The sequence below is a fragment of the Falco naumanni genome, chromosome 2 (genome assembly GCF_017639655.2).
Source record: "Falco naumanni isolate bFalNau1 chromosome 2, bFalNau1.pat, whole genome shotgun sequence".
NCBI lineage: Eukaryota > Metazoa > Chordata > Aves > Falconiformes > Falconidae > Falco > Falco naumanni.
Window position 1 is genome coordinate 93,579,958 of NC_054055.1, and position 24,887 is coordinate 93,604,844.

General features: G+C 40.1%; 1 protein-coding gene across 1 annotated transcript; it reads right to left on the minus strand.

Annotated features, from left to right (window-relative positions):
* Nucleotides 1-214: 214 nt before the first annotated feature.
* On the minus strand, nucleotides 215-23,987 carry TXLNG (taxilin gamma). Its single transcript, XM_040582665.1, has 10 exons — nucleotides 23,830-23,987; nucleotides 15,302-15,614; nucleotides 14,500-14,591; nucleotides 11,015-11,185; nucleotides 10,071-10,265; nucleotides 8,569-8,688; nucleotides 7,377-7,451; nucleotides 5,182-5,274; nucleotides 4,567-4,662; nucleotides 215-3,534 (listed from the first exon to the last, which is right to left on the minus strand). Exons 1-10 carry the CDS (start codon nucleotides 23,944-23,946, stop codon nucleotides 3,214-3,216), a joined length of 1,593 nt encoding a protein of 530 aa, XP_040438599.1. The 5' UTR covers nucleotides 23,947-23,987; the 3' UTR covers nucleotides 215-3,213.
* Nucleotides 23,988-24,887: the final 900 nt, after the last annotated feature.

The window sequence follows — 24,887 nt, forward strand, 5'->3', positions numbered from 1 at the left end:
TGCCTGTGCAGCTTGTACTGGCCACCACCAACCAGTAAGGTGCAAGTCGTCAACATGACCCTGTAACAGCGCCCTCCTTCGGGCATAATACGCTAGAACTCAAATTTCACACATCTTTTCAATTTCACTCTTGACTTTCAAACAAATACGAGTTCAGTAGATCCGGTTAGAAGACATGAATATGATGTTAAAGAAAAACTCAGAGTCCAATATATTAAGCATACTTATTTACTTAATCTATACAGAATCGAGTAGATAAAATTTCAGATTCACATTAGTGAAAAATCTCTACAAAATGTTTTTGAAAAGCAAAACAAAGACTGCCTGTTCATTTTATCATTTATCCTCATGAAAGCAGACATGGGTTGTAAAAATAAAGCAGTGTGTTTAGCACAAACTAGATTTCTGCATCACTTTTTTTCACAGTTATTTCCATCTACAGTCCAAAGAGGTAGATTTTCTGCAACACCTGAGAATTGAACTGTAACGTAACCAGGTGTAATGAAAGGAAGGACGAAACATTAGATACACCCCTAACTTACTTGTGTACTTATACACATATTTGGGTCTTGAATCACATATAAATTTAGCTTTTTGCAGCTTAATCATGGTGAAACTGCCAATCAGGCCCCAGAGTTTTGACAATTAGATATACTTACGTCAGGCTACGTCAGTTTACAGCCCAGGTTAAACAGTTCTGGTAGCAGGAGAAAGGCATTAATACAAGTTTACTTAAAAACCCTACTGGAGCCAATTTGGCTGCAGACTGGCAGTGCAATAGCCTGCTGTATGGCAGATCAGTTAGTGCTCAGCTTATCCCTTATACGAATTTGTTGGTTGGTTTTTTGTTTTGTTTGCTGTTTTTTTTAAACAACATTCTTTAAGCAATGCATGAAACTGTATTGACTGGTTTCAGGAAGCAAAGTATAGCTCATCGTGGCCAGGTAAGTTAACAGGATATGGGTATGTTAAGGGTAGGAAAGAGAAAAGGTATCCCCCACTTCAAAAGCCTTCCACTTGGGACATTCTGCTTCATTTACACATTAAGTCAGTAACAAATATATTTGTATTGCTGTTCTATACATCTGTCATGTCTCTAAAAGCCCTTTAAAATATTCTCGCAGCAGGGTCCAAAAATTCACTCTCACCTCCATATAGAACAAGCACTATACAAAGAACTGTTAAAGATACAAATGTCCAAATAATAAATTGTAAAAATAGAAAACTGCATGTCCTACCTTGCCAAGGGTATGATGCATCAGATACAAAGTTTTTCACTTTTCCTCAGGAAAATTACTTAATGCTTAGTGTTAGCTGAAAACCAGTTCTTGCAACAACTATTTTTTGAACAGACTGATTCTATAAAGCAAGTAATTTGAAAAGCAAGTCTGAAATACTTCTTTCCAGAGTTTTTTATGCCACATGGTTAGCAGGATTAATTAATTAATAAGTTCTGGGTCTAACTTGACTGACTGGTCATTGCTACCTTCTTTTCATTCCTGCATTGTGCTTGGACCACAAATACAAAACCCACACAAATCTATAACGACGGCCAGCTTCCCATTTGCTCCACCATTTAAGAAATGTCAGTTTGGCACACAGTTCCTCTTAGTGGTATGAGCTAAAACACATTTATTAGGCCTTGTATAACCTTTCTCTCTTTCAGAGACAGCTACATTATTTCCATGTACATTACTACAGGAAAAGGATCAGGAGCTCAGCGCAGCCTGAACATTCAAGTAATTTAGCCACTAAACTGTCAAGGGCAGTGAGGGTGGGAAGCTCATTGAGAGATGTGCTCGACTCAGAAATCCCCTCCCAAGTAAGTGCAAAGAACTTTTAAGTACCAGAAAAAGCTACACGTGTTCATATTCCTTAAAATGACAGCAACCAAAACTAGAAAGTAAATACATGGGAACTAAAGTTTAAGGGTAGCTTGTATTTATTTCACACATTGCCTTGCCAAGAATAAACGTTGGTCCTAGTTTCTTTCAGGAAAAGTCAAAATGTGGATATCAAATTTTCTAGGAAAAGACTATATGGTTTAAGGTTAAGAGCTTTGCTTGTGGTATGTTAGCGTAAGAATTTGAAGTACCATCTTTACCAGACAGCCTAACTGGGAAGGCACTCCACCAACTGGTACAGCTTTGAGGTTGAGTGTGCAAGAAATTCCATGTTGTACTTCGGGAAAAGTATTTGAATCTACAGGTTCAATTAATTATAACCAGTACATGCTTAACTAACACTTAAATACATTGCATACAAGGCTATTAGAGAAAGCCTATATGCCACAGACTCATGTCTTCCATACCTCCAGCAGTAAAATGTCTCTTTCCAGCCCTTCTGATAATCCAGGGATTCACCGAGACAGGAATGGTTTTCTCTTGTCAGGGTAACCATGTGATGGACACACTGCAGCTAAGAGGGAAGAACATGACCAACACCTGTGCAATAGGCTACACAACTGCAAAATTCCACTCTAACATTGCTGTACATTTTCTCACGCATTTATATTTAACATGTTCACAGGTAGGGCAAACAGTCCAAACTAACCTTTAAAACACAACCCTGAGAAGTCTGAAAAAAGTTGTACACCCTGTTTCACCAGCTGCAAATTAATGTATTTCAAAGCTGCTTCTTCATACCACAAAGTACATAAACCCCTTTAAACATACCTCTTAACTATATTCCGGATCTGTACTTTTTCTTTCATATGTATGAAAACATTAACTAGAGGGGAAAACTGACATCTTTTACTGGCCATACATAGACACCCTTATGTAGATAAATTTACTGGGAAAATTGGTAATCTTCAGTATACTGAGTGGCAAATCAACCAAACCAGAATGCTGTTCTTTAAACCAAACGAGTGACCTGCTGTCACTATTTTCCCCGGCACAATGTCGTATCTGTACACAGTCTTCCATGACAGTGATTTGTGTTGTGGGGAGGAAACGCACATGCATCCTTTTATGGAAAAATATTTTCTTTTAAAAAATGAGGCAGATGTGCAACACAGTTGTGGAAAATTTATAGTTTAAGCTATTTAAAGCTGCTATGCAGCTTCCTGTACCACATAAGTCCAGTAGTTCTAAGAAAATACAGATATGGTAGAAAAAGTAAGAAAATTTTCACCACAAAACCAAATAGTTACCACCAACAGAGAAAGTTATACACAAAATATATCTCTCAATACAGTGTTTACACTTCATTTTAGTCTACAGATTCAGTGCCAGGAACAGGACTTGTTGAGACAGTCTTTTCACCGCTATCTGCCACACACGATTCCACATCAGGTTGGATTCCTGGTTCCGTGTCAGTGGGAGTTCCCAGCTCCTCATGGGAATTGAGTGTACAGGACTCCAACACCTGCACAGCTAGATCCACATCTGCTTCTCTGAGAGAAACCTGCTCCTTAAGGACTTCCACCTTCTCATTCAGCTCATTTCTTTCTGTCTGAAGAGCCCTGCATAGCTTCTCCAGACGCTCCAGTTTTATTTGAAAGCCCTTGTATTCTTTATCTCTTACTGTTTTCTGAAGGACAAAAGAAAATAAAAGCTCTGTGATCCAACTAATATTTTTTCTTAAATTGAAAGAATCACCACTATTTAATCCTGAATATTAAATCTTAATCGATCCAGTAGGTCAAATGCCAGTTGCACTAAAGCAAATTTCCTCAGAACACTTGACCACAACACTTCAGTTGGTTTGTTGAAGCTGCAGTGGCAACAGAGACCTTTAGAAACAAGCAATGAAAACTATATAACTATGTTATGCTAATTCTACGTGAGGGCTGAGTGTCAGCAAGGACGCTGACATGAAGTCCCACAAAGCAGTCAATTACATCCAAATAATGGCAACTACTAGGGACAGAAGGGCAGAGAAGTGGGAAATCTGCAATCCCACAGCAGAATGAATCCAGGTCAGAAGGTGCCATACCCATGGCTGTCCTAACCAACTCCTTAAAAGAACAGTGAAAGATAAGCAGTGCTATAGCAGAACCTATATGACCTAGCACGGTTTAACAAGGTCACACCTAATACACTTGAACTAGACCTTAGACAGCGTAGGCAGAACCGCGTGCCTATGGCCTGTATGAAAAATGGTTTAGCTCCTCTCTTGCGGGACTGCAGCGCAGTAAGGGCACCTCACGACCTCAAAAGCTGCATCAGTGCAGGAAAGTAACTGATCCCTCACACGTGAGTTACTGCCTTCATGTCAGTCTCATATACTTAAGACAGATTTCTATTGCAGCACTGATTCAATTTTGCTCAGCATATTAAAATACAGTCATTGCATTCAGCTTGTATGATTTCATACACGTTATCCCACCAATTAAACGGTAAGCAAAGAAAGATGAGGCTGAATTTGTTTGTGTGTCATGCGTTTAGATTTATATAGTAGCTTTTTATTTTCCCTATCCAAGGAGAACAGAAAACATAAGACAGAAAATCCAAGAAGAGGCTACTGTGAATTATTTTCAGTTCTCTAAAACTGAAAAAATCTATGAAGTTCTCCAGGACACAGACTCTAGTTTAGCCATACTGCTGCTTAAAAGGTAATTACCTCTTCAGCCATTTGCAGAAGAGCCTTGTTGTTGTTTTCCCATTTTGTACGCCACACTATAGTTTCCTTTTCCAGTTTCTTAATCTTCTTCGTCATCTACAAAAGATAAATTAAAGTGTTAATTTGGTGGCTTGTGTTGCAATGTGGGTAGGTTTACACGAGTGATTTGATGACTTAGTGTTACCTTCCAAGTCCAGTTTGAACAAATTATTTCATGGAAGAGTCCTTCTAGCAAAAATCAAACCCACAAACACAAATTCTGCATCCAAAGAAAACAAGACTGATTCTTAAATAACTAGCAGCCTTCAAGTAAATCAATAAAAAGCTCAAGTTTGAAACATAAGCAGAACCAAAAAGACTGAGAAGCACTGTATGCCTTTGATAAGACACTGAAATTAGGATTTAGATACTATGCAACTATGTCAAAAAACAGAAAAAATTGTTTCTTCCATAATATGACAAATTCTTATGCCGTATCTCATGATCCAAATCAAATGTCAAAATACTCCCATGTATTTTCACAAGCCAACCACTGTTATCGAATCTAAAATGCATCCTGCTAGCAGCATGCATTTTTATATTACTTCCTATGAAACCAAGCAATCCTGTAAGTACCTTCTCCATTTCTTGCCTGAAGGTTGTAAAGAGTTCATTACTTTTTGCCATGGTGGTCTGGAATTCTTCAAACTTGTCCATGTAAAGAGAAAGCTGTTGGAAAAGAGGTGGGAACGTTAATCTGAACAGCTATATACAAACACAAAAATATTACGGTACAAGGCAAAATTAAAATAGTGGAGGATTAACTTCATTTTTTTATACTATCCTACAATTCCCATTTAAGAAGCATGCAGAACTTGTCTGAAAACATGCTTTCAAATTACATATAAAGGGCAGTTCTGTGTTTATAGAACAGCAATATATTCTGAAGTTAAAAGGATACAATGTTTAATAAAATGTTGGAAGACACCACAGTTCATCACCATCTCAGTTTTGCTTCCCCACTGAAAAAAAAAAATTATCTGTGGACATATACAGGAAATTCAGCACACTGCTAATGAAATTAAATGTAGAGAAGACCTACCTTTTCACCTTAACCAGCCAAAGCGAACAACCAAGGCTGGGACAAAATACACGATTGACTCCAGAAATTAAAATACACATTCACAACCTATGAAGTCTACCCCATGAGCAGAAATCATGGAATATTGACAAGGAATTAATTTCATAGTAAAAAGCATTACATTTTAACAAGTGAAGAGCATTAACATTCAATGACAGAAAATTATCTTGCCCTGCATCACAAGGTCAATCATCAAGAAGGTGCTCCAAAATATGTTAACTAACATAGTTTTTAAAAAAGGTTATTGTTCTTATTTTAATAACTTCCACTATCAGTGTGTGATACACAACTATTTACTAGCAACTTCTTACTCCAACTGAAAAGTACTCAGTTCTTTCAATTTCTACATCGGGGGTTGCAGGACAATACAATTCAGGAATATTGTATTTCGCACTAGCAGTAGAGGAAATTTCATAACAGGAATTAGCCCAGCTTGTCAACAGCACATTGTGACTCTTTGCCATTATTGTGACTGAACTTTCTAACTCATCTTATTCTACAAAAAAAATCTGTCAGCCCCAGGAAACCACAAACTATACACATTGTTATTATTAAAAAGCATAACAAAAAGGCAGTGGGATTTTAAATAAAGGTAACCAATTTGAAAAAAATTATAGAAGACTAAGCGCGGCAAAAAACTATCTGGGAAAATCTGGATATTAATGAATTCAAGTCCAATAAAGATCTGAGTGTATGATTACATTTAACTACACATATAGATACACTTTAAATACAACTGTTGGAAAAGCCTGGAAAAGAATTAGGTACAATAAATGTGAAAAAAGGCACGAAACAGAGCTTGCAAGAAGACTTAATACAAAACCTCACAAAACTGAAGCAATAAGATGTACACAATAAAAGGAATAGCTACTGCTTCTCAGATGCTATGATTTTATAGCTGAACCTACCATTTCCCTTTGCCTTATGTGCTGAGCTCACATGTGGCCAATGACTGCAGGTGATCCAGAACCACAGCGCAAAAACTGGAGACCATCTCTCCACTCTCAGAAAGGATTTTGCTGTAGCATTTACAGCAAGAAAACAATTTGAATATAGCAGCTTGTTGTGGACAGACATGCTCAGGTTACTAAATCTGAATAACCACATGGATAAACGTGGAGAATTGGGAGCAAGCAGCGTCACAACAGGAAGAGATTGAAATAGTAGAACAAATTCTAAAACCTGCCTAGGTAAAAATCCCCACCCAACTCTTCATAGTCACAAAGGCCTCTCTGGTCCTGAACAGCTATAACCCCCACCCCCCGATACAAATACCTTTTGAAGAGAGAACAACAGTTTCAGAGAAGCCAAGGAATAGTAAAGTAGCCACAACAAATAGATTCTTGAGCTTTCACATATCCTAGTCTTTGTAATACTAACACTATTAAAAGAATACTAACTCCAGCAATTCAACGTTTAGCACCTTCCAGTAACAGTACTCTCCAGATGTATTACAGCGAGTACAAAACATCAAGTCTTTATGATTTATGTCACATTTCCCTACTGGAAATTACATTTAAGACAGTTTAAAATATATGAAGTACTTTTCACAAGTAGCGTATTGCATCTGATGAATGATAACATGTAGATTCTTTGTATGTTGCATTAGATTCGCTACAATCACAAATCTCTTTGCATTCCCTTTTCGGAACAACTGTTATCGAAGACCACTCCATTAAAACAAAGATACCTGCTGCTTCAGCTGAGCTTCCTGTTGCTTCATCTGTTCGCATTTGTGTCTGGACTCAGTAGCTTCTTTTAGCAGCTAAAAAACAACGCAAAAAAACACAATTAAGAAAGCACTCCTAAGAATGGCTTATCTTGATCTACGATAAAAATGAACACACACTAACATCACCCAAGGGCCATTCAACCATGATTTTTCACACAGGATTTTTATTACTATACGTTCACATATACAGTCTAAAGCACGTGCCAACATGCAGAAATTTCTATTGAGACATTTCTCTAACTGGTAGCATGACACGAGCAAATGGTTCTATTTCTGTAACAAGTTTGAACTGCTAAAAGTTTAAGTAGATCATTAATGAACCATATGTAATTTATAACTGTTTTGCAACCTAATTTATTTTGCACCTCCCATCTCTCCAAACACTAATATTACCTTTACAGAGTAGTTCAAATCAATTTTGCTTCAACTTGACACAATTTTGTAGGTTCACTTTGAAGATATTCTCATTAGCCTATGACTCCAAAATCACATTTTAAAATTACAGAACAATTGAATAATAGATGATCATTTTGAGATTGTACAGGACAAACAAGTCTTTTCCCTAGGAGTTACAGATACATAAGGAGCATAAAAAACAAACAAAAAAACACCTCACCCAAGTATTCTTTTTTTAAATGGAAGCAGGCTTCTTAGAAGACTGCAACTAAATTGCTGGTTATCAACATACAAATATCGGGCATAGTTTTGGGGTCAGGCAGTTCAAAAGAGCACATGCTTTATTCTGCATTTGTTATTTCTTACAGCATAAAACCAGAAGTTAAAACTCCTGACCGCAAGAAAGTACCTTTGATGTTTCAGCTCAAGACATTACCCAGTCTAAGAAAAATCTAAATGATATCCAGCAGATTTGCTGAAAAAATGCAAACAGTACATTAGCTGCCCATAAATACAGACATTGATACTGTAGGCATCATCATACACAAAACTTAAAATCTCAGCCTCACTGTGGATATTGATTCTAACTTTCAGAAACCAGTCCCCTCAATTTGTTGCATTTGCTTTAAATCATGAAAAACGTGGTTTGTCGTTTTGGTGTTTGGTTGGTTTTTTTTTTGTTGTTTTTTTTTTTTTTTTTTTTTTTTTTTTTTTTTTTTTTTACTTTCTCTTAACATACATAGAATCCACTTACAAACTCCCTTTCTCGCTGATGTTTTTCCTCTGCTTCTTTAATAAGTTGGGTAGTTTGCTGAAGTTTGGCATCCACAAGTTGCTGCTGCAGTTCCTTATGTTTAAACACTTTATCAATATGCTAAAGGAAGAAAATCATATTAGTCAAATATAAACAGACCAGTGGTTAATTAAGGTAAGTGTACATGTATGGGGAGATGCATATTGTTTAGAAGTTTCATGCAAAAGAAAAAGTGGCAAGACTATTTTACATGCATTTTTTTCTCCCTTTATCCCCATACATTTTAACTACACTTTTTTTTGTCTTTCACAGAAGCTAGATGCATATTTTATTAAATCAATACAATACCGTCAGTCACTTCACACCAGACATTTATTTCAAAAATCCTCTAACAAGTAGTCTACATCCTTTCTTGGCTGGTGTTTTTTACCTCTAATCTTTATTGTGCTTGTTACTTCTAAAAGCTCTAGCCCTCATAATTTAAAAAGTTCAAAATGAGCAAAGTTTGCAATACTAGTTTAACTGATGAAATTCCACAGATCGTTGAATTTTGCAGTCTTACTTCCATCTGTGAGGCAGCACAAGGCAGCTTCCTACCTTTTCTCCTCCTCAAATTATCTCATGGAAGATACAGATACTCCATGATTCAAGAAGTAGGGAACTAGTCTACAGAGTGTTTTCTGGTTGATCCAGATTTGAAAAAAATCCCTACAAAACAAGAAACCTACCAAACCCAAACACAACAACAACAAAACCCCAACAGCTGAGAAACTATATTCCAGACCTGTGTCAACTAAGAACTAGAAAACTAATCTTAGCTGTAGAACTTGAAGCTCAGTTCTCTCTGACAAGGAGAACTGGCTGTTTTCCACTACAGTAGCTTAGACTGGCTAGCTCATGTACTGGTGCCAACTGAAGCTAGTTCAGTTAGCCCTGTAACACATGACACCAGTCCAAATATATTCTTGAAGCATGATAGTAAGCTTTGATTTATGCCAGCAGAGCAGCTACATAAACAAAGGAGCTTCCTAAACACCCCCAACCTTAAAGAATCAAAACAATTAAGACAGACTACCTTGTGTATCCCCCCCTCCCACTGTAATGTGAAATTATAATCTAGAAAAACTTCAAATATGAATTATACCATCAAACCAGCATCAACTTCAATGTCTGATCCGGCTGCTCACACCTTGCCCAGCTGAGTTCTGAATGCCTCTAACACAGAGATTTCACAATTTCTGGACAACTTATTTCTATTCAGCTGCTTTCACTAGGAAAGATTTTTTCAATGCATCTTGCATTTAGATATGCTAAACTAGACAGGAAAGGCAGATAGTGAGCCAAACAGCTACTTGATTTTTCACAGTAGTGAAATAAAAAGAATAATTTTTAAAAAGTATGATGGCAGTAAATTATTAGGGTTTTTTCTCCCCCTTAAATAATTATCTGATCCTTACAGTCAAGGAACAAATAGAATTCCATTAGAAGCATAATGCAAGCACCTCTTCTCGCAATGCATACTGCTCAATGAGTTTCTTCAGTTTTTCCCCCAGTTCAATATTTTCCTGACGGAGCTTGGCATTATGTATATCATGCTGTTCCAGTTGAGACTGAATTTCATTCAGTGTAATCTGGAAGTGTGCAGTTGCTTCTTTCCGTCTTTCTTCTTCTTCACGAGCTTGCTGCATGTTTTCTTCCTTTTATGAGAGAATATTAACGTATTCAAGCCAAACCATGCACTTTTTTATATTTTTGAGTCAGAAACAATGGTAATAATTCACTTCTGTACAATCTGAAGTTCTAAAGTGCTAGAGCTAATGTAAGTCAGAATCATAATATGCTATGCTGACTACCCATATGAAGTGCACGGAACAAAGAATCCAGAAATTTCAATCCTTTTAGAGAATCTTGTCCTTACCACTACCAACATTTCTCAAAGTCTGGTATTGTAAGATGCTACATGAATACTTTGTATTTGCAAGCCTAAGAATTACCCAGATGTTAAAACAGCATTGATACTATAATGAGATTTCCTACAGTGATCATAGATAAGAATCTCTTGGCTCTCTTCCATTTCACTCCCATCCATTATATTCCAACAGTGTTAAGCCTTTTTTGATACCCTGCCATTTCATGCTGCTGTTATTTCATTTGTGCTATTTTTTCCAGCAGTCATCAGCATTGCTCCCTGAAACAAACATGGCAAGATCACAGACTGCAAGTAATATGAAGCAGTTTGAGCAGCAAAAAAAAAATCAGCAAGTTGAACTAGCCCCATATTCTTTACCTTAAAATCAGGTGCACTTACACCACATACCACTCACATTCTGCAGGTACAGGGCATGGGCAAAGCAGTAAGTAATTTTATCAGTCTTTATTTTAAGCAGTAATCAAGAAGTAAAATTTCCACCACCACTTGTACTGTAATTTATGTAAATAAACTAACCTTCAAAGTCTTGTTATGACGCTGAAGCTCCCGACAGAGAGATTCCAGTTTGCTACGTGCCAGAATGGCCTTGCTATGCTCACTCTGCAAGTGGACTTTCTCCTTCACAACTTGTGCTTGCTTCTTCTGCAGTATCTTCATTTGCTTTTGAACATTCCGGCTCTCCTCCAACTAACATTAGAGAGTGTATTTTATTAAATAAACATATGTGAAGGTATCTTCATGCATCTAAATGAGCAGACTGAACAAACTTTTAAACACTTCAGATGAGAGTAAGAAAGTCAATTTCATTAAGCCCCCCCCCCCCCCCCCGCCCCGTTCATCATAAAAAGAAACTCTCACCATCCTACAGACAATTGTAAATGTGTAAGGACAGAATGTGAAAATATACAAATTCCAACTTTAAAAAAACATTTGTCTTTGAGGAACAGGGACCATGGACCTGTTGACCCCAGGCTATCAGCTTGCAATCAGCTACAGGGGTAGGACTAGTCCTGAGAAAGGAGGATGCAGCAGAAACAATCAAAAGCCAGCTGAGACTGGCTTTTCAACAAGTCACAACTTCTTCCACTCTTATGTGTAAGGTACATACAGCTGTTTATCCAACAGGTCTTGGTTTTACTATCAAGAAGAAAAACCCACAGGACTGTGTACAGAGTTCTTTCTTCCAGCAGGAGCTCCTACCAAGCAGTAATTAATACAAGTTTGTAAAATGCTAAGGTATTTCAGAAAGGAACAGATACAACTAGCAGCCCTGACAAATCCAGTCAAATACTATTAAAGCTGCACAGCCCAGACTTTGACGACTTAAGAGATCTGTAGTCTCAACCATTTGAAGCAAAATTTTTGTTCTATTTCCTTTAGGCTGTTTAGATGGTAGATAACAGCATTAAACTTTGTATACAGTGCTGACTTCAAAATCTACTCTATGAATACACAGTGAATAGAAGTTTCTTGCATTCATATCTAGTTAGCATAAGTTCCGTTAAACAAGATTTTTGGGCTCCCTGAGAAACCATAATATTTAGAGTTTGTTCTATTGTAAAGAAGATAACAATGTTAAGCTTAACACTGCTCCTTATTAGATAGTTCCTCAGCCTCAGGACACCACAGAAAAAGGTGGCTGGCAGTGAGGAACATCACCATGACAGAAGACTACAATGTTGGTTTTCTGAAAGAGCTCAAAATAATTCTGAAGCACAGAAGAAAGAAAAAAGGACCTCCATGACAACAGTAAATTTAATCTAAACAGTATATTTAACCTAGTTTAGAGAAAAGGAACGTTAAGGGAATATTCTGATATCCAAACACAAAAAGCCCTTTTCTTGGGTGGCCAGAAAAAACACTTCAATTGGCTGTGCTGTTTGCATACCTATGAAACTTCAGGCCTTTAAAAGTATGCCAGCATGAGACACATCACCAAGGATGCAAACCTTCCTGCATCACAAATCGATCTCCTGATAGATTCCAAATTAGGAGGAAAAAAAAAATTGTGGAAGATCTTTTGCCAGGAGAAAGGCATTCCTACCTTTATTGTACAGTCCTTTTCATGAGACACCACTGAAAAACCTGACAGTGAGCTTTAAAGATGATGAATCTTTAAAAAAAGAAAAAAAGCATTGTAGGTGCACTGTCATAAACAGTTCAAACCTCTGCTGGCATTAAAGCTGACACCTATGCCAGTGGTTCACCACCACTACCATGAAGAAAAGAATGCATCTGAAAAGGAACACAACCAGATCCAACCTAAACTTTTTAAGGGGAATAAAGTATTCGTAAAACTCATTCAGTTAAAATCAGAGCTACTGTTACACCTGGATGAGCTCCCACCCAACTTTCCAGCAGTTCTGAGTATCATGGCGAAAGCAACTGGTTTTCTAGGATGGTGACCAACAACGGACTGTGAATGCTTACTTCACCTACAGACTATGGGTCCTCTCCTGGGAGGGGAAAAAAACATAACGTGAACGTATCTCTCCCGATTGCCAAGCTTCTTGAAGCAAAATACATCGATTTGGTCTAGCTGTTCCCTAATTGTTTTGAGATCTTTCCTTCAACAAGAAAACTCAAAGTGAAGATGGTGCAGACTGTCTTCTTTCTGCACAAGTGAGGAATTCATGCCAACCTAACTCCTTGTGCAGGCCACCATCACCACTGTGATCTGACATGGGAGCTGTCTGGTCAAACAGAAAAGGCACCACATGCACAAGCAATTGCTCATAAGAACTAACTCGTTTACTGCATTTTTCTCTCACAATATCAAAGCTTATTTTCACTTGGGTTTCCCACCCTTGAGTTGCACTATGGAAGTATTAATTGTTTCTCATTTAAATGAAAGTGACTTCTTAGAGAAGCTGCTGGTTTTGAAGGAGATTCTCTCATGTGAACAAGCAAGGAAAACAAAGCAAAAACATAACAGAGACCTCCAAGGAGGACTCAGGATTTCCTAAAGAGAACTAAACTAAGTCTGTTCTTAAAGTAATTAGTATGGCCTCTGAGTATAACGACTACCTGCTAGCTCATCTTCAAAGCTCTGGAGACAATAACAATCTCAAAGGAAAAAAAAAAATTTCAGAAGAGTTATGCCATGTTGTGCAGCCATTTTTCAGAAACATTTTCATATATAATACACTTGACATCTACAGAAGGAAAATCTTACGCTTTTGTCAAGCTATTCAGTCACCTCTTCAGTTTTGCATTCGTTTTATAACTACAAATATGGTGGTAAAACATATACACACAGCTATTTCCATTCTTTCCATTCTTGTCTGTATCTGCCTCAAGATGAACAAGTCATTCATCTCCAGGAACACTCTCAGAAGTGAACTTATGAGACTTCCCTCTCCACCCTGATTTTGCAATGAATTTCTTTAGAGAATAAGTTATCATTTCTCCAGCTTGGGGTGGGAATGCACTTTATGATCAATTACTGCTAACATTTTGGGGGTTTTGTTACTGAAGAAACACATACTTTTCTTTCCATACCATGATCAGAAAGCAAAATTAAACCAAGATCTTTCCAACTTCCCCTACCAATTTATGTATAACAACTTTTCTCTTTCCAAATCTCTGTATCACAGTATGTTCCTTCCCCCTATCCTCAAAGGTATAAATTATAAAATGCTAGCACAAGAGCATTATCAACAGACAAAACCTAAGAAAATAGTTACTCCCAAAAGAAACTCTTAGCTTTTCTGTTAATCCTAGTGTTAGGCTTCAACACCAAGTTATCATAACCTATTTTTTCTTTGGATTTAGGCAGTCATGTAGAAGTGAAATGAGTACATGAAAGATTGGTTGAGGCAATACTCATAATAAGCCAACAAGCCTGACTGTTTTGGGTTGGTTTTTCTTTCCTTTTTTTTTTTATCTCCTACCAACACTGAAATATTCAAAATCATTAACTTTCCTGTATTAAAAGTTCTTGCATTCCACAGTTAATATTAATTACATGAATAACTCCTGCTATCTTAGGAAATACTTACCAGATCAGCATATTTCTTGCACAAAGCTGCCAGTTTTTCCTCTGGAGTAGAAAGTGTGTTCAAGGCTTGCATTAATAATAGCACTTCTTTTCCTATGATGTGGATGAAAGACAACCATATTGAGGGGAAAAAAAACCCGTACCAGAAAAATCTGCCTGTCTTTAGGAGTAAAATATAGATCCATGAGAAATTAGCGTGAGTTAAATTGTTCTCTGGTTTGATAGCTGCATAATCCTAACGGATGACAAATGGGAAGTAATCACAGTAAGAATAAATTTGTCTTGCCTATGTGCTATTACAAAACTTGAACAGCAGAAGTTACTTTAATCTTAAAGCCACAAAAATACTTTTGTTTTATAATTTATAATAGCACAGCTAAAAAGAAATCTGAAAAAGTGACATTTAAAAGGTTAAGTTTTGCTAATAAAGGATATTCACACAGGTGTTTTTAATAAGCCTTTGGAGTTTAAATATGAACAGTGCTTTGGTAGCATTGAACACCACAATCCCAAAATTAAAAGTTAATCCAACAACTGGAAAGTTAAAGAGCTGATTAGTAATTTCCATATTATTACTATTATTATTGTTAAGGTTCCTGTAAAAAAAGCATTACCAGCTGAAGGATTCTTACATATGCATTAAGAACTGTCTTTTCCTAAGCAGAAGTGCACATTTTCTCAGAGTATCCTGTTAAAGATGACAAGTTTTGGCTACAGAGTAAACTTGAAACAGAGCAAATTGCATAGCTTTTTTACAAAAATATTACAGCCATTTACAAACCAAAATGCTGAAAAGAACATACCCAAAGTTTTCTCTTTGTGTTTTTCAGTCTCTGGATCTTGTTGCCCATCAGGTGGATCAGTACGGACTTCTTCTCTCCCAGGAGTCTCCTCACAAGACTCTCGAGAGCAGCACGTGGACCCTGGGTGCTTTCTGTTCTTTGTGATATACTCAGCTTCTTCCAGTGTGCCCATGCTTTCCAGGCTGTAACAGTTGGACTGCGCATGCTGCAACGCTGTGTCAGACAATTCACTGCACTTGCTGTTCACCAGCTGATCCCGGTTATTCATTCCCATATCCTGAGACCAAGCTTCTTCCATCGCACCACCAGCCAACTTCAGAAGGAAAAGTAGTTGAGTAAAAGTAAATAGTCAAGCAACTATATTCAAAAGGAAAGCTTCCACTTTTCTTTTGCATGGACTAACAAGAGCAAAATTCCACCATTATTCCAGTTGATACTCACTGTTGACAGGTATGTAAATAACTATACACAGAATAGCCTAAAAAGTCATGAAGAAAACAGCACACAACAGCCCAAAATATCAATTACTCTAATATGAAACAACTTTGATACCTTGTCATTGCAAAAAAGTTTATACTCTAGAAATTAAAAGCTCACATGGAAGCTACTCTCCAGCTGCAAAAGTAACTGGTTATCATCTCAGCTGTTAAAGCACACAATCTTAAATGAAAACACTTCCCCCTCATAGGTCTCAGAAATCGACACCAAGTATACTAAATCTAAAACTCAGCAGCAGTTTGACTAGCTTTATGTACTGTTATTTAAAAAATAAGGTTCAGAAATCAAGACAGGAGGACACCATTATTAAAACTAACTGTATTACATATCTGTTTCAGAAAACTGGAAGATACCAGTTTTAAAGTCAGTCAAAAGACATACTGCAAGAAATGGGGGGAAGTCTACTCCCTTCTAAAGGGAAGTTTCAAGAAATCCACAGAAATCCATCGTGTCTATGAAGTAGTTTAAACTCTCATCCTATGTATGTTAATCAGAACATCAAGTAAGGTTGTTGGCTCATGACTGGAGAAAATCTGTTGCTATAAACAAGAATGATCAACAGGACCAGGAGTATATCTGTTTTTGAAAAGTTAAATTTCCTATCTATGAAATCAAAAAAAGTGAGTATTAACTGGCTTCAGATTTAGAGTCCTACTACCTACAATTTTTAACAATACATTATTGCTGCTCAATTACACAGAACTTTCTCAACAGATTTCTTAAACCCAAAGACATTTGATCATTTAACCAAAAAGTTACACATCGCCAGTTGTTTTAACACCACAGCAGTATGTCAGTTTTGGAGCAGAACACCTGATGATACCACCCTACAGCTTATTAAGCAGCTACCAGACTCCTCTCTCAATCACCAGAACAACATTTTCAATTTCTAGAAACATTTAAGGCTGATGAGAACTTCAAGGGTGTTTTGCTGGATGTTTTTTTTGTTTTGTTACACTATGGAGGCTGGGAATCAGGACAATACTTGGAGGTGATTTGGTATTTTTCTACTGTCCATTTGCAATCCTGCTGTACAACCTGTACTTTTAACTACAAGTTGAAAGTATGATAAGCAGAGCTGAACTCACTTTACTGCCCAAGTGTTTGTTCTCATTGTTTTATTTTCAGTGAACTGCAAGTAAATTTTCTTAGATTTAGGATATGAAATATAGAAACTATAAAAAGCGGGCTTGTTTATATGCAGAATTATACTGTTTAAGCACAAATTAATTTCAGATTATCTTACATTTTAGCATTAAAAATGTGCTAAGGAGTTTGCACTGGGTTTTATACTCTGCACTGATGGACCATTTTCCTTTTCAAAAGGAATTAGCCAACATCAAAGAAACCTAGCCAATACTAATAATATACGTGAGATATTTCAACTCCCTATCCATTCAGGATGCTTGGAAGAGTTATTTAAAAAACATTCAGCAAATATGTATTAATATTGTCAAAAACATGTAACAGCTTAGTAGTTATCTATACTTAGAGCAAGTCCCTTGCTTTACACCTCATCTCAAGGCAGATTCATTTTTGAGAAGATGAGATTCATACAATACCTGTCATGAAGGACAGTAAGCTTTTGAACTGCACGTAATATGTATAGACATTCAGGAGTGACTTTGACTTATCAAGGAAGACTCACTTTGCACTACTCTTTACAAGTGTGGAAAAGATGCACACTATTTATGGACAAATATAAACGCACTGCCATTTTATCACTCTTCTATCACATCCGGCAACATGCACAATAAATGCCTGCAAAGGTAATGCAGCAATAGAATTGCTGTAAGAAACAACCAACCCCAATATTTAATAGTTGACTTTACAGACTGTAAAAAGCATATTTTTTTCTTAGATTGTCTTAAAACTGTGAGGCTTCCATTAGGATGGGAAAGGTTTACCCCTCTGAGTTTAGTGTCTGCTAACAAACAAAATGCTTCGTAGAAAAAGAAGAGATGTGTAAGCAGCAGAGCTAACTTAACCCTTTTCTAGGTACCAATGATGGAAAACAAGACACAGATCTTCTCTAAAAACCACGATTCATACAGAAACTGATGATACTGTGTCATGTTACATTGACAAGACAGGAAAGATCAGAAGTATCTGAACACATACCAGAGTAGAACTGCACTATCAACACAACAGCTGAAACCTGCAGGTTTTCCATCGCGTAGAATGTGAAGTTCTGATTAAGATAATATGCCTAAGAAGCCCTGGCAAAAGGTAGGAAAAGTCTGCTCAGAAAGTCCAAGTTTCTGGTTTGGCATGGTATTTCCAGACCTTTTGAAATCCATAAACAGACTCCTAAATTTTCCTTTTGAAAGCAGAGCACAGAATTGCCAGGAACTCCGACAAGCAGCTGAGAAGGCCTGACTGGCTGTGGTTAGACACTGAAGAGCAGCACTGCCCAAACAGCTCTCCTGCTAGCGTTTCATTCTGCTTTTTCATGCCCACCTTTGTTGCACTAGCAGCAACATTTCATGCAACTTGTTCTAACACAATTTATAGCCAGATCAGTACCTCAATCCAGTTCACTGCACAACAGGCAATCCTGCCAAGCAGAAGTGCTAGCATGATGGTTGGAAAGAAGCCAAAGCACGAGAGTCACTAAAAAAAAAAATAATAAAAAAAAATCTAATCACAGCCAGAGCATAAGGAACTAAAAAAATACCTTATCCTCAACCACAGGTCTATAGTTAACACTGAGATACTGGAACACCACCAGCAAGACAACATTCATGACAAGCACTGCTTCAAATTTAGACAATCCAGAAATTTACACTGGTTGTCATGTGAGAAAATACTGCCATTTGGGGGGGGGGGGGGGGGGGGGGGAAGAACAGCTAGTGGCAGAGTCATACATGTGACTGACCAGTAACTTGTGAAATGCCCACCTCTACTAACAAGCCACCACAGTAACCTAAACAGCTGTCAATTCAGAGTTGGCAATTCGCATGCATATTCCAAAGCATCTGGAAGTTTCACAGAGTGAATACCACCACCTCATTAATTCAGCAGAGGCTTTTGTAAAAGTCATATTAGGTGTCAGTCCAATTCTTTACTGACAATAATGATTTCTCAACTGAGTATTCTCTATCCTTTGTCAAAAAACCCACAACTTCAGACTCATTCTCTTAAGTCTTAACAGAGAAGGTAGAAATAACCTACCAGAGAATACTGAATTGAGGAAAAAGGTTTGGGTACAAGTATCCTGTACATCTCAAATATATTTGAAGGTAACAGCAATGGTGAAAAACACGCAGAACTTGTCAACCTTCTTTTGTTTTCCAGTGAACACGGAACAAATCCAAGCTTACTGACAAGCAAGCATGCTCCCCACCAAACCAAAGCTCAGCACAGCAGTAGACAGTTATTGTAATAATACCCAATTTTCTTTGCTTAAATAGAATTAAAAAAAAAAACGGTGACCACAGGCCAAAGAATACCATATTTAAATAAGTGGTTCTTAGTGTTCTAGGCAGCTAGAACAACCTGGTAACATACAAACAATAAGCAAAAAAATCTAGTTAAGTTCTGTCAAGTTAGTCTGTATGTTCTAGCAAAACTGACAGTAGTGGCACAACATACTAAAAGTCTAATGTATTTAACCTAGATTAAAATTAAAACCAAACACTTTCTAAACAGAGATGTCTGCTATTGCCTGACAGGGGCTACAAACACTAATAGCTAGATGACTTCCTGATTATGACTAACACAATTTTCTATATTAGCTGTCATTTGAGATATTAAAAACACAACCAAACGTCTAAACAGCCTTCTTACACTCCGTGTTATTCTTAAAACACTTCAGCTACAGATAGTTTCAGATTTGATCTGTATCAAGCTTCAAGTTGGAGTATAGCAATCATAAACATCACACTGAGAATGTTATGTACCAGATCATATTAGTATCACTGAAACTGCCCCCCTGCCTCCCCCTTACTAAGACAAGTCAGAACCCAGCTATTACCTCTATCTTTTCAAATCCGTGCTCATCAGACTAGTGAACTTCTCCGTTTAACATTCCAGCCAGAACACAGCACTTCCAACAGCACATTGTATAATAGCGCTGATTCAGTACTGACTGAGTAAAAACAAAACCACCCCACCAAAAAGACCTTCTACTGCAATCACCGCTACCTTTTCTAGCTGCTACCATGCTCTCTCAGCTTCCAGCTAGTTTCAAACCTCCAGCTTCTAACCAGCTTTAATGATGAACGGCTTATTATTGGATGGACCAGAATTAGACTGCTACATACCTAGGAAGATTTTCAGTGAGAGACAAAGACAGTATACTGCATATGTTGCACGGATAATGTGCGACTTCCTAAGATCACAAAATTACTACTCAAAACTCTACCATTAAAAAATGTAATACTTGCCACCTACCTAGCTGTGAAACTGGCTATTACAAGATGCTGACATTTCTGAATAAGCATATAATCTGCAAGCTACTCAAGACACAGAGTACAGGCCAAACAATTTGAGGATGCCTGCTGGAAAACTGCAGGTAACATCGGTCCTGCTCAACCCAAAGCTTTCATTCAGTCTTCTGCTCTGTTCTCTCAACTTGTACCTTGATCAAAAATGGTGCGCACCAGGAAAACTCTTATTTCATACCTAAAAGAGCACTGGACACGTATCCCATTTACAAAACTGGCTATGATGACAAGAGCCAGAGCCAACTTTACTTCCAACAGTATGCCAGTATGCTTCAGTAACGTGCTGCATGCACATAAGGACAAAACACATACCTAGGCAGAACTTATTCTACCGTGTCAAAATGTATTGTGAACACTTTTTTGTTCCAGTACCTATGAAAGTCTGTAACATGCAGCGCTACCTAAAATATACCGCACTTAACATTGATACCATGTGTACTGAAGTACCTGTATTTTACACTCTTGTGCATACACATATTCAATCTTTCCCTAAAACACCTGAGAACACCTCTCTGTACCTCTTATTAAAAGAAATCATAATTAGTAGCTACATCAACATACTTTTTCTGCTATATGTTAGCAAATTACCCTAAAAAAAGGCACTGTCATTAATCTATCAAAACATCTACTACATTTCCCGCAGTAGCAAGCTGGCCTATACTGTGAAAAGACTTACAACCTTAGTCTTCGGAATTGCTAATACTTTCAAAAAATATCCTAGAAGCCTTAAAACAAACACACGTACAGAAAACAGATTTTCTCAACTGTAAGATAACCTAAATATATGAGCAAATACATAATCATTTGCTTAGCATCAGGCTCCAGAAAACACCATTTGAATGACATCATTCAGATGACTACACGTGCAACTGGACATAAAAGCCTTATCCCGACCAATCACATTAAAAAAATACTAAGGCAAAAGGTATGTCATAAATGTTTATGGTTTGTAACAAATTTTAGGCTTCCTGCAACCCACAATTTGTTTTTACCAGCTAACACTGGAAAACATCCTTTGAAAATGTGTATAATGTACCTTTCCTCAGTGCAGATACTCAAAACTTCATCTAACATAATTGCATTGTGCAGAAAAATCAGTCATTCTCAGTAGTAATTTTATTCATGACTTCTCCATAAAAACTAACATTCTGGGATGGCACAAAAATTGGGTTTGAATTTCATAGCAGGTGTACCTTCATCCACTGGCCTAGACACAGTAATGCAGGTGCTTGTGACCACAAGACTAGCTTATTAAGGTTATTTCTCCATGCAATACCTCTCTATACTGTGCTCACTGACCTGAATGATCACACAGTCTAATTATACCTTTCTGAAAACCTCATGGCCTCTGAGGTGGCTTCCCCACTGAACTAAGATCTTAGCTGTGAGAACAGACAGTCATTCAAACAAACATTTCACCCTGTTCTGTCATTACACTAAAAATTGTGTTCTATGCGTTCATTTATCTACTTTCAAAATACTGGACTGAGGCACCTAGAGTATTGCTGCTCACTAGTTTCAAAGCATTGCAAATTAGAAGTCCCAACACAGCAGGACAATTAAGACAGATCTACTTCAGAAATTTGTATTTTCTCTTTATAAAAGTCAATACAGAGTCTACATAGAATTCCACTATTAATACTGCTGACCTTACATTCAAGATGTGGTCTTTTAATAGTGGTTCAGACACTTACATTCTCACATGACCCCTCTTATGGTCCTTACTTTTTTCTGTTACCCTTTCCCCGTGTCTCTCTCTTTCAGTGGCCTCACAACACAAGACATTCCTGCTTTTTAAAATCCTTTTTTTTATATATGTTGTGTTTGAGGTAAATTAAAAAAAACCTAAGAGGTTGGGTTTTTATCATTTTTCTTCTCTGCGCTCCTGAGAAAAGATTACAAGCATCTCTTCCCTGCTTTAGTTTAAGGCATTAAAAACACTTCCTGTAATTCTAGCAAAAATTTCACTGGAGGAACCCAAAGCTTAAATGGAAACTTTCAGTGCACTTACATGCAGGGCAAAGTGCTGCACATTTCAGCAGTCCTTTTTAAATTCAACCATCTGAGACAGGTGCTAATTAAGAAAACATTTAATATAGCGTGAATCACTTCCGCCAATGAAGTTTCACTTCCTCTTTACTATAAAGCTAATAGTCTTCTAGTCATCCACTGTACATTTCTGGAAAAAGCAGGGTAGACAAGTTCTGAATTCCCAATGCAAACAGGTCACACGAAACCTAAAAATAAAGAAGCTCCTGTGCGCGAAGGCAGGGGGAGGGAAAACTGCAAAACTGCTGAAGGATTTTTAATTCACAAAAAAAGTTCAAAGTAAAATTTGCCTGACACTCCCTGCCTCATTTCACTTTTTTAAAAAAATTAAATTCCATTTGACTGTGGGTATATGAAATAATATGGAGATAGTGGTTTTTCAGGGGGGGTTCAGTTTTGGGAGTGTGTGTGTGTTCAGGATTGTTTTATTGTTTTTTACCCACACCATCATCTGCTTTTATAGCAGACCCTGAAGTTACTTACAGGCCACTTCCTAACAAAAAACTTCAGAAAACATGCAGCAGAAGAGGGAAACTAGCTCCATAGCTTCAAAAATCTCTCTCCAACACTCAAACTAAACAACGACCATCACAAAGTTACTTTTTCTGGAATTATTTTACCCTGTGTACCACAGGAAAAAGTTATCACCAAAAAGCCACTTGAATTTATGTAAGGTGACAGGATGAGATACCAACGCAGCCCACGAGCTCCCCACGGCAGCTGTGTCACACACAGCACCGTGCAGGTGACAATACATACTGTAGCTGAATTAACGGCACGTTTGAAGTCTCTGCTGCTCGGTGTCCAAGTACACACGGTTCGGCCTTTTCCTACACGGCCACGCGGCCCGAGATTATTGTAAAGTCACCGAGGCCACCGGTGGCTGCGGTATCGCTTCGGCAGAGGAAGGGAAAGGAGAGGCCAGGCCACCTGCACCGACCCCGCGGGGTACGGCCGCGCTCCCGCCGCCCCCGCCGCCCCGCAGGCAGCCGGGCAGCGCCGCCGCTCCTGCCAGGCACGCCGGGGCCGCCCAAGGGCGCCGGGCCCCCCCGCCGGGGGGGGACGGGGACAGGCACGGCCCCCGCGGAGGCGCCAGGGCCCCGGACCGCGCGGCGGGCGCTCGCCCCTCGCCACGTGCCGCCGCCCCCAGCGGCCCGCCGCGCGCGCGAGGCACGGCCCGCCCCTCGGCGGGGAGGGGGGGGGGGGGGGGGGGAGCCGCCAGCCCCCACGAGGCGGGTACCGCTCCCAGGGGCGACGGCGGGAGCCTCCCGACAGGCACTCGCGGCTGCAGCGACGGGTCCGATGCCGCGGGGAGCGGAGCGGAGCCCGGCCCGCCCCGCGCAGGCTGCCGAAAGCGACGGGGAGGCGGCGGGGGCAGCGCCTGCCCCGGCCCCGAGCGCCCGGGCCGGCCGGCCGGCCGCGGGGCGCGGAGGCCGCATGGGGACGGGGGGAGGCGGGGAACGAGGCGCCGCACGCCGGCAGGGCGGGGAAGGGGAGCGCCCTGCCCCCGGGCCCGACCGCGCGCCGCCTCACCTCCGGGCTGCCGCTCGGTGCCGCCGCCTCGCCGTTCTGGCTCTGGCGCCGGCTGCGTCCCGCCGCGCCGCCGCTGCTGCCTCCGCCGCGCGCTGCCTCCGCTCCGCGCGTCGCCATGATGTGACGGCAGCATCCAAACAAGCTGCCGAACCGAGGGACACCGGAAGCGCTCCCCGCGGCCACGCCCCTTCTCCCGACGACAGCCAATCGCCGCGCGGCTCTCCGTCCCACGTGGGGCGATGCGCGGCCCCCCCCCCCGCCGCTCCCCCGGGCACCGCCGGGGCGGGCGGGCCGGCAGAGGCACTGGCGGGCACCCCGGCGGGCGGCGGACTGCGCTTCCCGGCGTGCTCCGCGCGGAGACGCACTGCCCGGCCGCGCCATGCGCTGCGCGGAGCCCCCCGCGCCCCGGCTGCAGCAGGGCATGCCGGGAGCGGCAGTCCTGGCTGTCGCGGCGTGCCGGGAGCTGCAGTCCCGGCGGCGCGGGCCGCGGCCTGGGGCGCGGCGGCACAGGGCGGTACTGACGGCCGGGCAGCGAGGAAGGCTTCGGCCCCTGCCTGCCTCCAGCTTTAGGCCTTCCTTGTTGCGATTATGGCGTTTGTCACGGCTGCGAAGACGCGGCCGGCCCAGCGGCGGCCCCGCCCGCCCCCCCGGCGGCTGCTGTGGGCGGTGGGGCTGCAGCTCTTGAGGGAAAAGTCGGGCGTCTGTCGGGAAACGGAGTTGCGCAAGGCAGGTTTTGCCTGGAGTGGCAGTGCTGCAGGTGTAGCCGAGGCCAGGGCTGCAGGCAGAGCACCTCCGGAGGCCGTGTAAGCCCTTGTCAAGGCAGCAACGTGTGGCAGCCCTCGCCTGGGCCGAGGCCACCTGCTCGGCACGTGGCTCCTGCTAGTGGGAAGGTTGCTGTGGGTTTAAGGATTGCTTCTGTGGGGAAAAAAGGATGACAGCACCTGCCAGAGGAAAGAATGAAGCTACTGAGATGCACCTGCAGTCCTCTGAACCCACATCGGATTTGCGTGCACGTGTGGGTCTTGGTCTTCTGGTGAACTGCTCTAGAATAACTTAAA

Bases quoted from the DNA above. Each gene is read 5' to 3' on its own strand.
- TXLNG (XM_040582665.1), bottom strand. From the start codon at position 23,946: ATGGCGACGCGCGGAGCGGAGGCAGCGCGCGGCGGAGGCAGCAGCGGC. The intron at 14,592-15,301 runs GTATGTTCTTTT...TCCACATCATAG, and splicing joins ACACAAAGAGAAAACTTTGG to GAAAAGAAGTGCTATTATTA. The intron at 5,275-7,376 runs GTATCTTTGTTT...CTTTTCCAACAG, and splicing joins AAGCTCAGCTGAAGCAGCAG to CTTTCTCTTTACATGGACAA.